We start from the raw sequence: 16,516 nt of genomic DNA, 5'->3' as shown, positions 1-16,516 counted from the left end.
ACTGTCTGACAAACACACAGCCCGCATTAGTTCTAAAAAGATATCAATGTCCAGTGGCCTATTATTACTGATGATGTGATGATTCGTAAGTTCTGTTGATTGCATCGTTTTCGCTACATTTCTGTCATCCATACAATGTACATGCATCCATCGATGCATTCGGCAATCACTGGATCAAGAGCTCTGTTGTACAATGATCAGGTCTGTATCCAGCATGGGCCCGGAAGTGGTTTGGGATTCGGATTCCCAGGTAAAAAAAAAAAAAAAAAAAAAAAAGGAAAAAAAAGGAAAAGAATCCCGGAGATGCTGTCGTCGCCTGGGAAAACAAACAGCGATCCAGACAATTAAAAGGGAAAAATCAGTCTGTCGCCAGGTAAGGAAGAGGGTGTTGGACTTTACCTCGGCACTCGGTAAGACCATTCACTGCCATTCATTTGGAAGTAGCCTACTGCGTGTTTTTCACTAGTTGGTGGGGTGAATGCCATTTGTCGTGTGGTCGGGTGCCATAGCAACGGCTCATGAGAAACATTGTACCAGCCCAGGCCAGTTTGACATGCTCAACGTTAGGTGACAGCTGCTGCGTCTAGTATGCAGGGAATTGCGATAGTCGCAACTCTTGCAACACATTGCCATCGTCTCTGTCGCCATCGACCGTAAGCCGATTGGTGACACAACACCAGACAGAAATGTATCGCGCAGCTAAAACACAAGTAGCAATGATGAAAATGTGGATAAACGTGGTAGTTAATTGCAGATGTATGTGTTTTTATACTGCTCTGTTTCGTCCGTATCACATTCAGACAGAATTGTCTGGCAAGGCGCGCTGTGCCCTGGTTTGACTGGCGCGTCTCTCGGGCGGGCGGGCGGGCGGCTGGCTGCATCAGCGCCTGTTGCTCCCTCCGCTCCCCTATGCATACATTCCCTTCCCTGCGATGTGTGCTGTCTCCGCCCCCTGCGTGCTCCACGTCTCCTCTGTTGTCATCCACTGGGCGGGGGGGTGGGGGGGGGGGGTGCGCATTGTGGCTCTATAGCAGTGATTCGTGTCATATCAAGGACCCCTAATTAAGTCCACATAGCCCTCTTTCCACTGAAGGCCAAAAGCCCAAGAACTTGGCCCAGGGAACTCTAGCCTGGAACTTGAGTTCCTGGTTCAGCCTGGTTTTGGCCTAGGCCTCTCTAGGCCAACCCAGTGGAAATGGGTCATCAGTGGAAAGGGGGGCTAATGGGGGCACCCCCATTGAATGTAATTTTGTGTCTCAGACCCAAATCTGAAAATGTGTCCAGAACTCCGTGACTATCTGTATTGTAGGTAGAGAGGTAACAGTGCAACTATGACCAAAAAAAAGTCAATTCTTCTACATTCTCAAATTGTTTTAACTTTTTCCTCAATTAAATAGTGAAGTTGAACAATTAATCAATTTGCTGGGGACCCCCTGGAACCCCCCCAAGGACCGCAGGGGGTCCCCGGAGCCCATGTTGAGATCCACTGATCTCAAGCTACTGTATGTCATGGTCTCCTTTATCTTCAACATTCAGTGAAAACAGAGCCTCACCTCTACACAGCTACATCAAAATAAAGAATACAAAGTGCATTTGCACCTAATAAAAAATATCTCTGCAAATGAAACACAGCGAATGTTGACAATAACATTCTGGTTCTGTCATATACTATCCCCCAATTTGTCATCGAGGGATCAGCCGAGCAGCATTTTGGTAAACATGAGCTTGAGTGTCTGACTATAGCCGGCTGACCCCGTTTACATTTTAAAAACTGCTACAGTTCACACAACTTTAACACGACATGCATATATTATACATCAAATTCTTGAGCCAATTCTGCTCTCACTCAGAATGTCAAAATATAAGCGATGTGATGTATACTTTTTGAGATATTAACGTTTGTTTGGCACAACTCGTACTAGTTAACTGCCGCGGGGTTACGCATTTCTGGGTGGTTGTGACGTCACACTGATTCATCCTATACTGTATAATGTACATGTTTGTCATGTGACCTCAAGCATAACAACTTCCCTCATACATTTCTGAATGTGCATGTAGTTAAACTCCTCCTTCAACACTCAGCCTTCAGTCGAGTATAAATGTGGAAGCTCTCATATTCATTTGCTGGCAACAGGGGAGAGGAGAGTACATGTTAACACAGAACTCCTAATCTAGACAGTTTAGTAGATTAGTCTGCTGCAGTCAATTTATTTCTAGGAAGTGCACATGTAAAACTATATGGGTTATTCTTAGACCAACAAACGGCTACGAGTATATATTCTATAAGGTTAGCATGAAACTCTTTGGGTGGTGCCATCGTTAATGTGACTAATCAAGATTAGAGGGGAAATGTTTTTATAAAAAATTGATTACATGGTAATAAATGGGGGGAAATTAATTCCTACAATTTACATTTGTCACCTTTCTGTAGGCATCTGGTGAGAGAATGAATGCTGATGACTGCAATGGACGCTCATATGCACCAGGTAAGGTTACTCGGAGCAAAAACTAATAAACATCTATATGTGCACAGTCCCCGGACATGAACGTTGACTTTAATAACGTGTGTGTGTGTGTGTGTGTGTGTGTGTGTTTCAGGCAGTGGAGGAGAGTCATCGACAGAGCAGGAGTTTTATGGCGGCTTACGGGGCCCTTCAGTGAGATCTCCAAACAGTCAGCAGTCTTCTCCACACCGCTCCCTCAGTGGTCCGTCATCATCATCTACTTCATTTGCCTCGTGGCTAACAGGTAACGTGCTAGAACTATGTTCTAACTTAAAACGTGTCTCTCCTCTCGTCTACTCTCAACCACAGCAAACTCCATCAAGGTTGAATTGTGTAGCGACGACGAGTCGCCGGGTGCTCCGCGACCCGAGAAGAGAGACACTGCGAGGGAGGATAGCAGCAGGGGGGGAGACAAGGACGAGGAGGGGAGCGGAGAGCATGGGGCTGCTGGAGGAGAGAGGGGAAGCCTTTTCGACGAGCTGGCCGGTTCAAAGCCCGCTTCTCCCATCCGGCTGCCCAGCGGGAAGCTCCAGTGCGACGTGTGTGGGATGATCTGCATCGGACCCAATGTGCTCATGGTGCACAAGCGTAGCCACACAGGTGAGAACAGGTGCTGGTGGTGGTGGTGATCATCATCACACACACAAACATTTTATGGCAGAAAAATAATGCAAATGAGTGGATTGTCCGGCGTCTATGTTGTCAGGCGAGAGGCCGTTCCAGTGTACCCAGTGTGGAGCGTCCTTCACCCAGAAGGGGAACCTGCTACGCCACATCAAGCTGCACTCAGGAGAGAAACCTTTTAAATGTCACTTTTGCAACTATGCTTGCCGGCGGAGAGACGCCCTCGCTGGCCACCTGCGCACACACCAAGGTACATCTGTAAACTGTGAATGCAGCCGACAGTGTCAAACACACTGAACGTATTATTCCACAAAGAGATCTTTCATGATCTATTCCTGATTCCTGATGGATGCAGTGGCTCCATAACAATATTACTTTCTCATTTTGATCAGGTTGAATTTTATGAAGCAGCGCTACAACATGCAAACATGCGGATTTCATTAGAAGTCCATTTCCCTCTTCTGCGAACCTCAAGAGGAAATATCTATTCTTCAACAGAATGAAAAAAAATCTTGACATTTAGACTAAAATCAAAACAGGAAATGGTTGCTTTGAATTTGTGAACACACGTTCAACAGGTGTTGATAGGACATAGGGTAAATACGTAGGTCTTTGGTGGGTCTTCAGGTTCGTCTTCGAAGAAAAGATTCTTGCAAACTGGATTTCGGCGAAATTGACGTCACTTTCCGTCCGTTTGCTGGGTGGAACATTGCGGGGAAGGGTTGGGCCTTGTCTGTCATGACTGGCAAGTAAGATCGAACGATTTCAGGAATTACCAAATAACGGGGGAAATCCATTTCATTCAACGCAGCCAATAAGAAGTTGTTAAGAAAAAAAATCCCCCTCCCATAAATGCAGTTTATAATGGCTTGCATACCGACGATTCTCAACAGCTTACCTTGACTACAGAGCATCCGTACTGAGCTTTTGCTAGCTATCATTTAAGGTAAAATTTTTATCGTGGCCGTCTTATTAATTTGAGATCAGATGAATATATGTTGAATATATTCTGTGTCTGTGCATTGCAGCATCCTCTCCGACAGTAGGGAAACCTTTCAAGTGCAGCTACTGTAGTCGCAGCTACAAGCAACAGAGCACACTGGAGGAACACCTCGAGCGCTGCCATAGTTATCAGAAGAGTCTGGACCACCAGACGGCAATCAGCTCTCAGTCAGCACAGGGTAACACAATCCACACACGTAACACTCATTTTCATCACAAATGTTAGCTCAAAAAGTATGTTATGATTGATGATGATGAATAGCAATATATGGACTGAAGCAAGTTAAAAGTTAATGTTTGATTGTACGTAGTCTGCTGGCAATATATTGATAATTATCTGCTTACTTTTTGCAGGAGAAGAGTCAACAAGACTGGAGACAATGATGAAACCAATGCTCCAGCCAGCCACCGAAAAACTCCCATTTGTGGACAGACTGGCTAATAGCATCACCAAACGCAAGAGGTCGACACCACAGAAGTTTTTGGGTGAGTTATTTTGCCGCGCGCACCCGGCGAGGTGCGGACGTGAGGCCTTTAGAATACTTACGCACACGCTTCTCTTTTCATCTCGGTAATGATCCGTCTGGCCAAGTACACGTCGATAAAAACATTGTGTGGGATAAATAACAAAACTGAGAAAGAATGTGCGGACGACAGTTTTTAATGAGTGTTTTTGTTTACGAGAACAATCAGTTTTCTAGATTTATTCAGCCTTTTTTAATACCGGTATATATTTTTACAATCCAAACCATTTATTTAGAGGATAGCATATTTATTGCGTTATACAATCATAATGATATATCCTCTGCTTGATGATCTACTGGAATCATAGTTCATGTTGTACTGTGGAATTGGCGAGGGGAGTTCAAATTAAGTCAGTCCAGGAGATCCCGTCTTAAAACCATGCCCATTGTTTGTTTGGTCCTTTTCACAGGTGAAAAGCACATGCGTCTGAACTCACCTGAAGCACCTTATGAACTGTCCTCTGGCTCTGAGAAGGAGGGGGACCTCACGTGCCCTCAGCCTGCGCTGGTGGGGCTGGGTGCTAAGCACCTCCAGGGAGCCAGGGGTAAAGGCGAGAACCACGAGCCACCCAAACTATCTCAGCTGCATCCTGCCTTCCTGCCGGAGCTCCGCTCGGTTATGAGCTCCGTCAACAGCCATGTGACTCCTCAGGGCCCCCGTGCCCACGGCGGCGGAGGTGGGCTGCTGGCCATGTCTCTGGGCTTGGCCGGGCGGGGGGAGGCGGGCGTGGGCCGCGGTGACCCGGCTTCAGCCCACAGCCACACCGCCTCGCCCAACGGCTGCCCCGACTCCACAGACACCGAGAGCACAGCAGAAGAGCAGAGCACAGGGGCGGCAGCAGCCCCGACCAGTACCTCCAACCACCACCACCACCGCCACTACCCCACCCCGGCACCGCCCCGCAGCCATCCCACCTCCAGCCCCGGCCAGGCCAAAGACTCGGACCCAGAGTGGGAGAGGCCGTGTCCCGTTCCCACCGCCGTAGTGAAGAGGCGCGCTGGGTCGCCCCTGTCTTCCAGGGAGATGCAGGTGGTGGACAGGGAGAACCGCCCCGTGCGCTCCTTCCCCTGCCAGCACTGTCGAATCATCTTCCTGGACTACGTCATGTTCACCATCCACATGGGCTGTCATGGCTTCCGCCTGCCGTTTGAGTGCAACATCTGCGGCCACCGCAGCCAGGACCGCTACGAGTTCTCCTCGCATATCAGTCGCGGAGAGCACCAGGTGGGCTGAGGAAGAGGGGGACTGTGACCACCCTCGCCCGGGGAGAGGACAGGGGGATTGAGATGGTGGGGCGGGGGGATGGGGGACTGCTGCTTTCTGAAGTCGTGGGCTCATGTTTGTTCTGCACCAGATCAGTTGCTTTGAATCTCTCGTGTTGAAGCTAAATTACTTGTGGTTTTAATGGCAGAATATTTATTAATCGGACTACAGCAGGTGTGAGTGAGCAATCTTTTCACTGCATCATTCAAAAGATTAGGGGAGATTAATTATATTCTCTGATTGCACTCCCAAATCAAAATCACCTGGCAAAACTTTTTTTGGGTTTTGCTTCAAAAGTGCCTTGTTGGGGGATTTCCTCTCACTGACAAACTGAGGGGGGGTGGGGGGAGACCTGGTGCTCTATCTTCACTAGCCATCTTTTCCAAAGTGGTGTAGTTAGCACTTTGAAAGGTCAGGTGCGCAGGTGATGCACTCAATCTAAAGTTCAGAGATCTTGTCAAGTGGAATGGAGAAACCTGGCACATACATGTTTAAAAACGGGTTGGTGAGCTTAGTATGCACTAAGATGGCGTTGTGATTGTGTGGTTGAGGAGGGGATTTTTGGGTGGTATGTCATGTAAGATGAATATGCACTGGAAGATTTGTGCCTCTGGGTTAGGGAGGAGCCTTTGTCACAGACGAAGCACAGAAATGGCTTGCCTTAACTCCTAGAGCAGTACCCTGCTTTAGGAATATATATTGTTTACAGCGTGGTCCCACAGTGTGAGTCACCTCACCTCAGAAGGGAGAAGATTTGCAGCTGCGCTTGAGATCAACGAGAAGACTATCAGTACCCATGATCAGTACGTAACAAAAAGCATGGAGGAAATGAACTGGAAAATATTCACCTCGGGGTGGAAATCAGCTTCCAGGGCTGAGACCTAGAAGAGGTTTCTGGATTTGAAAGTGAGCCGTAGAGCACTGGTGCAGATCAGACCATGACCCGTGTAGTGTACAGTAAGAGCCTGACTGAGATGGGCCAGGTTTGCACTTTTAGGTTCTCTGCTTATATAGGAGCATCTTCGCCCAAGCACTTGATGGCTTTAATTTGTTTTCTGTGATTGTTCTACCGCACTGAGATTTGCATAATACTTACAATAATTGTTTTTTTTTAGCCTTCTACACAATCCCACTGTCGGACTGGACCTACACTCGAGTTTGCTGCACTGTGTGACTGGGTGTGTCACAGGCTGAGAATTTAATATTCATTTGAGTAAGTTATTAACCACTTATTGTGGTTGAAGGTGAGACTTTGCTTAATGGGAAGTGAACAATTAACAAAATCATTTGAAGTCTCTTAAGTTATTTAATATCACTTGTGATGATCTATTTAGTGTTGTTTGTTACAGCCTTGGTGTATTTAGTCAGCTATATCCCAAATCTTATCCAGCATATTCCTCAAGTCCATAAAATGTTACCTCCTGCTTCTTTATAGCACCCAAATACCTTATTGCTACAGTTATGGTGAGTTAGCTGATGTTAATGTTGGGGACATGAATAAGACCAAATTCAGTATTTTAACTTGTTATTGTGGGTTTGCTGCTTCATAGTTTAACTTCATTTACTTTAATTGCTGGCAAAAAAAATGTACTTGAAACCTTTTGAGAGAGAAAAAAATATTTAAAAATGCACTTGGGTTTGATACGTTCAGAATGTGTGTGAATGGAATATAGCATGTGTGCTTGTCATTTTCCGCTTTTATCTGAATTGTGAATTATTTTTGAAATGTGAAGTAATTTTAAGACGTGAAAATGAGGCATGGATTTTGTTTCCTTGTGTGGACTTTTAATGTTCTATATGATATTTTGTGAACGATGTAAATATGACAAAACACTTTACCTCAAAGTTAAAGATGTACAACTGCCTCATTATTTCAAAGTCATGTTGCTTTCCAAGATGTAATTGCAGTTACAAATGAGTGCCCCTCGATATTCTAGAAACTTTTTACGGTCAATAAAGTTGAGTTTATTGTAAAACTGATGTCCCTTAGACTACTTGCTCTCACAGGATAGAAAACAGCAGTTAGCTGCCACCTAGTGGCTCTGTGCAGATGAATTATCATCAAACCATAAAATCACAACACTCATAGTCCCTGTTTGGGTCTCCTCCTTACAAACTATTGAACTGTCATGCACACATCCCTCTTGATATCTACCATAAATATATATTAGTATAGATAGATAGATAGATAGATAGATAGATAGATATGCTTTATTTCCAGACTCAAGGTCCATACAAAAATACAATCAAATACACATAGTACAAAAAAGATTAAAAGAAAACACAAAATAAAAATAGTCTAGTGACTCATTTTAAAAGACACCTATACCAGTGCTCCCAAAACTTAGATGTGCAGCATGTGCCACTGTACGCAATGTTCACCAGCACCACAACAAGTTGATTTTCAGAATCATTTAACCGACAGATAAACCTGTACATTACATTTCTCAAGACAGCTTGCAGTGTGTGTTCACTCCAGCTCTCACAAACATCTCACTCGCACTAGTCCACCTGGGCCTTTTTAGCAGTATTCTCAGAGCATCATTATATGCCACTTGCAGTCTCTGAAGGCTGACTTTTTTATAGTTCAACCACAAATGTGCGGTGTACAAAGGTGAACAATACACTGTACACAGAGTCAGCTTCACTCCATCAGTGCAACAACCAAATTTACGTGACAATACATTTGCTCGCACATACGACACTGACGATAAATATCCTCGTCATCTGTCAGTTGGTCTGTGATCACGTGACCAAGATATTTAACTTCACTGCAGACATTCAGAACATTACCAGACAGTTTAAAGTCAGGAAAGGTCATACGTCTATCTTCCACGGTTCTGCAAATCATAATAGCACTTTTTGCATCGTTATATTTTACATCCTGTTGTTCCCCAAACACAGAGCACACATTAAGGAGCTGCTGCAGACCGGCTGAGCTCGGGCTAAAAATGACACAATCATCCGCGTACATAAGATGGTTCATCACTGTACTGCCGACCATACAGCCAGTTTTACATAAGCTTAATTTACATGATAGATCGTTCATGTAGAAATTGAATAAAACAGGAGACAAAATGCTCCCCTGTCTCACCCCATTGCTAACATGAAAAGGAGCAGACATACTGTTGTCCCATTTAACCTGCATGGTCTGTTGGGCATACCAATAGGACAGGATTCTAACTATATATTTAGGGACACCAGTATAGTATTTTATACCTATAAAATGCCTTCCGTTATTCAATCCCAATAAAGACAATCTATGTGAAGTATAATATTGACAGTATATATATATAATGGTAACCTATTGCAAAAATAAACGGCCCACCTCTGAAATGTCTTGATCGTAGCCTTGAATAGGCAAAGATTAATTTTACGAGATGCCACTACTGCCTGGCCAACACGCAGCCGGCATTTGTCTAAAAAGATATCACATATTTTATTTATCGTTTATTTGCATAAAGTAAAAGGAAATAAGTGGTCAAAAAGATTGTGCAGGTAGAGACAATCCCTAATGGCCTTATATGAGGTCTCTTACCTAATATTTACAACAATTACCTCAGTGTGGGCACTTTTCTTGAACATGTCTGACTTGAAGAGATCAATAAAATGTGAATTTGGACGTTTGAACTTACTCTCCAGACTGGAAACATCCAATCTACCTTTTAAGTGTCCATGCTTGAATGTACAATTTTGGCATATACGATATGGCATATACAGCATACTGAGAGTTTGGTGAGCTACTTTTATCTGATTTAATAAACACAGACTGCAGAGTTTTTGTTGAACTGACTTGTCAACCAAGATAGAACTGCAAAACACAAGAGCAGGAAGTGAGGATTGTTTACCTGCAGCCACAAAGGGTCGCTGTCTGCATTTCTATTCAGAGCCCTGGCTGCCCAGTAGTGTTTCAAAATGAGCAGACCAAGAGCGCCCACCTCAGGGAGTTTGTGTACAGACCACCCTCCTCACCCTCCTCAGGGAGTTTGTGTACAGACCACCCTCCTCAGGGAGTTTGTGTACATAAGCACTGGATATTCTGTGTGATTTGTAACCCCATGAAAGGCACGATAGCATCATGCTTCTTATAAAAGTTCAAGGATATGGGCAGGTTTTGAAAAACTTCGGTAGACTCATTTTGATGGCATTTATTTACCCATCCAATCATGGATACGGCCAGTATCCTCCAGGACTCAATATTCACTCGAGTTTTTTTTTCCCTTAAAAAAAGGAAAATAAATTACAACAAACAAAAATGTTAATAGAAAAGAAAAAAATATATATATACCACGTGATCAAATCTTATATCTCACAGTACTTGTTATATTATCAGAAGGGAAGAACCTAATTTAGTCTTTAGACCTTTCAGTTAGCTTCAAAAAGTGACCCCATACCTCAGTGAAGACATCTTCTCTTCCCATAGCTCTATAAGTTACCCTGTACGGCACATTAGTTCCAACCATTCCTTGAATGTAATGGGAATAGGTGATTTCCAATGTCTTAATGCAATTCTACAACCAGATATCATGGCCATTCTATACCACCCTTGAGTTTTCTTGATTTTCTTTGTGACTTAACTTCTATGCTCATCTCCCACTCAAAACTCAGCAGCAGTCTGACAGTGGCAGTGCAAAGAATTACGCACTCAAGTTGAAATATTAAATGTGTCCCCTTTGCTTATATTATTATATTATAGTAGATTCAGTGGAAAAGACCGATACTTTGGTTGTAGAAACTTTGTTTCCTCATGGTCATTATGATCAACAACAATAAACTAACTTGTTCAAAGTACAAAGGCAATTCAGACTTGATTTGACCTCACCAGCTTTATTTAATAATAACGACATAACTTATGACATCATAATAATGATGGAACTTATGACATCATAACAACAGAACTTGTAATGTCCACATCACATAGGCTTTGGAGGAGGTCCACGGGGTGCGCCACCCTATAAATAGAGAAAAAGAGCTTGTCAGAAACTATTCCTTTACCTGCGTTCACCACTATCAACACCAGGGATCGACTACTGGTTTAATGATAAACCGTGGTCAAGTTCCTGACTCTTAAGGCACCTTCACATGATAAGAGGTCTGCACTTTTCTCAGCGCGAGGTCGAGCGATCTGGTGACTGGAGCGCAAATCTGCAGGACCAGAGGCGAGCAGCGGCAGTGCAGGCATTCATGACATATGGCATACGGACTCTGGAACTACGTCGCATACAGCGGCTATCTTCTTCTCCAGATAAATAAATGTATTACTGCACAAAAAAATCTTTAAAATAATTTTCAAACGGCTGAGAAGTTAGTATTTATCTTGATTTCTGATCAGACATTTAATACAGAGCACCATGACTAAAGGAGAAATGCAACAACTGGGTCTAACTCTACAGTTCGTTCAGTTTTCTCGACTGGCAGAAAGTGCCCCATCCTGCATTTTACATGTTCCCTTTGTGACAACCAACACAGGACTGGGGTGTTTATTCAGTGGTGTAGTAGTGCCTGGAGAAGTATACTCTTAATTTATGTAAATGGACTGCATTTATATAGTGCTTTTATCCAAAGCGCTTTACAATGTGCCTACATTCACCCATTCACACACCAAGGGCGGCAAGCTGCCACGCAGGGTGCTGGCACAGCCATCGGGAGCAATTTGGGGTTCACCGTCTTGCCCAAGGACACTTCGACATGCGTCCACCAACCTTCTGATTGGTGGACGACCTGCTCTACCTCCCGAGCCACAGCCGCCCCTTACGTCCCGTTTTTTTTTAAGCGGCCGGTCCCAAACGATAAGACTTCTCAACTGTGACATGTGGCATCTAAGACTTTTTCACATTTTAGTTCACCCAAAAATGGACCAGTAATATTTGTACATTGTCACTTAACTTCTACTGCTTGACTTCAGGGAGTAAGGATCATGACTGTGTAATATGTATGTTATGTATGTGTGTGTGTGTGTGTGTGTGTCTGTCTGTCTATCTATCTAGGAAGCATGTGGGCAATGTTTCTCTGTTTCAATTTTTGTCCCACTGATGATGTCATCAGTGATGTCATAAAGTCCCGGAAGTGACTTGAGCAATGTGAGATGCCTAGTAGAATATCGGACAATATATCAATAGAGTTTTTTTTTAACTCCCTAACATCGGTATCTAGTATCGGTCGGGCTGTACAAATTATGAAGTATATTTAGTTGCAGTTTAATCAAACAACAATAGATAAATAACTACATATGCCTTCACTCTCCTTGCCCTGCTAGGTAGCAATAGTTGGCCTCCACCAGTGGGTCTCAAACTTTCTTTGGCTTCAGTACCGGTACCCCTTTACCAGACTACTTTTTGCTTAGAAAACGGCAAGAGAAAACTATAGCATATGATGCAATGAATGAATGATACCCCCCAATTTGAAGAATATAACTTTACAAAATAAGAAATTACTGCCTCCTGAGCAGATTTATTTTAACGTTTAATTTATTTTCGTGACATTTTATTTATATTTTCATTTTCCCCTTTCTCTCAAGTACCCCCTCCACACATCCCCCTAGGTGTACGTGTACCGCAGTTTGGGAACGACTGGCCTACACCATAGGCGGGAGGGGATTTAGAAGTACCGTAGCTATACTCAATACCGACTGAAAAATGAGTGGGTATAGTCAGTCTACCTGCGTATACCCTGCACTACAGCAGTGCGTTCAGTGTAACTCACCTGTGGTCTGAAGCGGGGTGGTGGGGTGCGGTCCTTCCTGGCCTCGGTCGAGCGGTTCCTGACCACCTTGCTGTGGATGGCGCAGCTCACACAGTAGTGCAGCTTCACGTACAGCTTGGGCAGCACATAGGCTGAGGAAGAGATGTGAGTTAACACCAAGTGAGACTCCATCACCACCTGATGTGTGGGATCTTCTACGGACTGACCGCAGCTACTCACATTCAAACACGCTGGCCTCGGTGATGTCCCTCACGGCAGCAGCCTCCACAATGTTCCTGATGACAAACTTCTTGATGGCTTTGTCTTTGGGCACGCAGCGGGCACAGTTGGTGCAGCGGATGGGCTGGACGTGCCCGCGTCCCTTCTTGGCACGGCCGTTGTTCCTTCTCTTCTTGGTCTAGAAGTTACATGGAGGTTTGGGTATGAGGTGGTAGAAACCAAGAAAACCACTTTGACTCTATTATTGACAGTAACTGACAGCAGACGTGTGTTACGCCGAAATGTGTGACCAGTTGCTTCTTATGGAAGCAATAACAGGTGGGGGATAGCTCTTCTCCTTACGAGGCCCTCTGTGATTGTTTAAAGTTAACGTTACTATGTTTTTGTCATAATGCCCATCAAATGTAGTGTTACAATTAAACTGTACAACTAAAGAAATAACTTAAAAATAATTATGTGTCAAAAATATGAATGAGTCAAACAGAACCAAATGTTTTCAGGTGATTTGCTATTGTCTCACCTTCATGTGGGAAAAAAAAGTATTACATTGTCTGGGATCTAACATTGACTATTCATAGTATTGTTGTATCATCACAGACCATCTTGTTAGGACAATAACAGGTGATTGTAATCAATTAACAGATTATTACAATGATTACAACAGTTTTGAGGTGGTAAAGCGGCTGCAACCAATAAAATAAACGAGGCCCCTGGCACTGTAACACGTATTAATGGCATGGAACAATCATTAATGCTATATTGGTTGCGCCTGCTTTACCACCTCAAAACGGTTGCTGTGAAATGGGCCTATGGGGCCATCAGAACCAGCAACGAGCGCCCTCTGCGGTCACACATTTCGGGGTGATGTTAGCTAGCACCGGGAAGACTTCGGTTAAACATAACGCGTATTCGACACTTTGAAACGACAAATATCATCAATAATCAAGACGTGCATATCAAGATATGTATGTACACTGAAACAACGGTTCAATCTCGTCCAAACGTTCCATACAGAGCTAAATCCATTTCAGAGCGCACGAGACACTCACCATCGTGCTGAGGAAGTCTGGAAAGAGAACGAACAGGAAGTGACGACTGAGTATGTGGTGCTTCTTCTTCGTCTGTGTTTTTTGTCGGGTCGCAAACCAACTGCAAGGTGTATCACGCCACCTACTGGTCCTTATACTTGCTCCACGTCCACGGCTCGTAGTAAGTCATATCTTGCAATGCACTGCAGCTTTTCCTGTGATGTAACTACGAAGAAAGCAGTTAAGTGTATAGTTATATAAACGTGTATAATGTCTATGGTTGGCATTAGTCTCGACGTAGCCGAGTCTACGTTGAGTTGAGGCTAGGTTGGCATTGGATTTAAAATTTCTGTAGACACAAACCTCTCCTCGTGGACTTTTAAGAACTTAAAACACGTACACGTACTGCATGCCTCTCATGGGTCAGTCTCACGTTTGTATTATCTAATGTATTGTGTGTATTTGTGTCATTTGTCGGCGAGAGAGTTTTGGTAGGTAAATACGGTATATTTGTTTGTTTGTAATATGGCCGCTGATCCACAAGGTGGCAGCCTTTTACTATTTCGATGCCAGCATTGTGACACCACTCACCAGCTCTGCGCCACACTTGTTGTGTTCAAAGATGGTGTGTGAGCCCTGAGTTCTGTCTTAAGGTAACCTCGCGTCACCAGGCTCTTCTCGGCGAGAAAGAGCCTGGCTCCCGCCCACAAATGATTTTGTCACCCTACTGGTTCCCGCCTAGAGCCCGCCCTAGACCGGATGGCAGCGTTTCTAGCTCGTCAACTTTCACGTTAACTTGACAATTTGACCCAAGTATCAGAATCCTCTTTCACCGTTTTGACCGGTGTGTCAGGCGGTGGTGGCGGAGATGCCATATTGCATAAACGTTTTGTTTTATGTAACGCTAGCTTTGTTTTGATCAGACTCTAGTTTAGGTAACATCACCGCGTCAAGCTAACGGCAACAAAGACGTTGTTAGGCGCATTGCCATCCGGTGTTAATTCTGGGTCCGGGGTTTACGCCCCCATGACAAAAAGCGGGGTGGAAGGTGCCCAGACTAGTCTTAAGGTAGTCTCTTAAAACAGACTGTCTCACCTACATCCGGCGAATGCAGCTATACAGTCTGTACGTTACACCCCCAGAACATGCACAAGGAAGTTTGGAAAAAAACCTTCAGACTGGAAGGAAGTTCGACAAAATCCGACCAATCACGACACATGTGTCCACGAAAAAAAATTCTGATTGGACTAATGAGCGGAAGACCCACCTTAAAAAACTTCTGATTGGACTAATGAGCGGAAGACCCGCCTTTCTGCTTCCCATGGTGACTAGAGACTAAGAGACTAGTCTTAAGGCGGTTAGTCATGGAGCCAAGTGTGTGTAGACCGACCGTTAGTTAGTTACACTGTGTAGGCCTACCGTTAGTTACCCTGTGTAGGCCTACCGTTAGTTAGACTGTGTAGAGCTACCATTAGTTACACTGTATAGGCCTACCGTTAGTTACACTGGGGCTGCAGGAACCGGGCTGGAGGTCTGGAGGTCACCTTAACCTGTGTGGTGGTGTGCCCATGCCATGTGTCCTCCTCAGCACACTCTGCCCAGGCAAAAACAAAATGCATCTGAACATATTTTTTCATTCAGTCATTTTCTCTGCTTCCTTTATCTTCATCCTTTTCAGGGTCAAAAGGTGCTGCAGCCTATCCCAGCAGGCAGCAGCATGCACTGGGGCGGGAGACACCCTGGACGGCTCACCAGTCCATTGGAGGGCTAGCACAGGTAGACACACACACACACACACACACACACACACATTCATACCTATGGGCACTCCAGGCGTCAACCCACTCTGTGTGTAGTTGGCATGTTCACCCGTGTTCATGTAGGTTTCTTCCATGTGCTCTGGCTTCCTCCCACATTCCAACAACATACAAGTCAGGGGGGTCCTCTCGCCATTCCGAAGTGTCGGCATTCCGATCATTGACTTCTATGCTTTCGGAGAGGCGGCCCTTTTTATCTCCAAAAAAGGTTTTGCCATTGCGAAAGATATTAGGTCCGCCATTCCGACATAGCATCTTGAGTTATTTAGCCTACAGGGGTGGGAGAGGTTAGGTTTAGGGGGAGGTTAGGTTTAGGCGTGGGGGGTGGGAGAGGTTAGGTTTAGGGTTAGGGTCTGCAGGAGGTTAGGTTTAGGCATGGGGGGTGGGAGAGGTTAGGTTTAGACGTGGGGGCTGGGAGAGGTTAGCTCCAGCCGGTCCCCCGGGTTAGGGTTAGGGTTCTTTCGCAATGGCGAGACAGATCTCCATTCCGACAATTTTGTCGGAATGCTGGTATTTCGGAGTGCCGACATTTCGGAATGCCGGGGTGTCCCCCAAGTCAGGTGGACTGGAGACTGGATTGCCCAAAGGTATGAATGTGTGTGTGTCTGCGAACAACATGCTAACTCCACACAGAGCGGGCCGAACAACATGCTAACTCCACACAGAGCGGGCCGAACAACATGCTAACTCCACACAGAGCGGGCGCGAACAACATGCTAACTCCACACAGAGCGGGCCGAACAACATGCTAACTCCACACAGAGCGGGCCGAACAACATGCTAACTCCACACAGAGCGGGCCGGGGATCGACCACAGGTCCTGCTTGCTGTG

The 16,516-nt window shown here is 44.9% G+C and overlaps 2 protein-coding genes across 2 annotated transcripts; one reads left to right on the top strand and one right to left on the bottom strand.

The window, feature by feature from the left end:
* Positions 1-214: 214 nt before the first annotated feature.
* Positions 215-5,888, top strand: ikzf4 (IKAROS family zinc finger 4; the record flags this gene model as incomplete). The annotated part of the gene is made up of 8 exons (XM_083641536.1): positions 215-250; positions 2,432-2,486; positions 2,599-2,706; positions 2,814-3,104; positions 3,211-3,378; positions 4,157-4,309; positions 4,485-4,616; positions 5,065-5,888. The coding sequence occupies 8 exons, from the start codon at positions 215-217 to the stop codon at positions 5,886-5,888; spliced, it is 1,767 nt and encodes a 588-aa protein (XP_083497662.1).
* A 4,842-nt stretch (positions 5,889-10,730) lies between these two features.
* On the bottom strand, positions 10,731-13,912 carry rps26 (ribosomal protein S26). The gene is made up of 4 exons (XM_083641370.1): positions 13,889-13,912; positions 12,840-13,017; positions 12,621-12,751; positions 10,731-10,870 (listed from the first exon to the last, which is right to left on the bottom strand). The coding sequence occupies exons 1-4, from the start codon at positions 13,889-13,891 to the stop codon at positions 10,832-10,834; spliced, it is 351 nt and encodes a 116-aa protein (XP_083497496.1). The 5' UTR covers positions 13,892-13,912; the 3' UTR covers positions 10,731-10,831.
* Between the last annotated feature and the right edge of the window lie 2,604 nt (positions 13,913-16,516).

Source organism: Poromitra crassiceps (assembly GCF_964638095.1).
Source record: "Poromitra crassiceps genome assembly, chromosome: 8".
NCBI classification, from domain to species: domain Eukaryota; kingdom Metazoa; phylum Chordata; class Actinopteri; order Beryciformes; family Melamphaidae; genus Poromitra; species Poromitra crassiceps.
The sequence above is the reverse complement of the archived record's forward strand: the minus strand, read 5'-3'. Positions and strand labels throughout refer to the sequence as shown.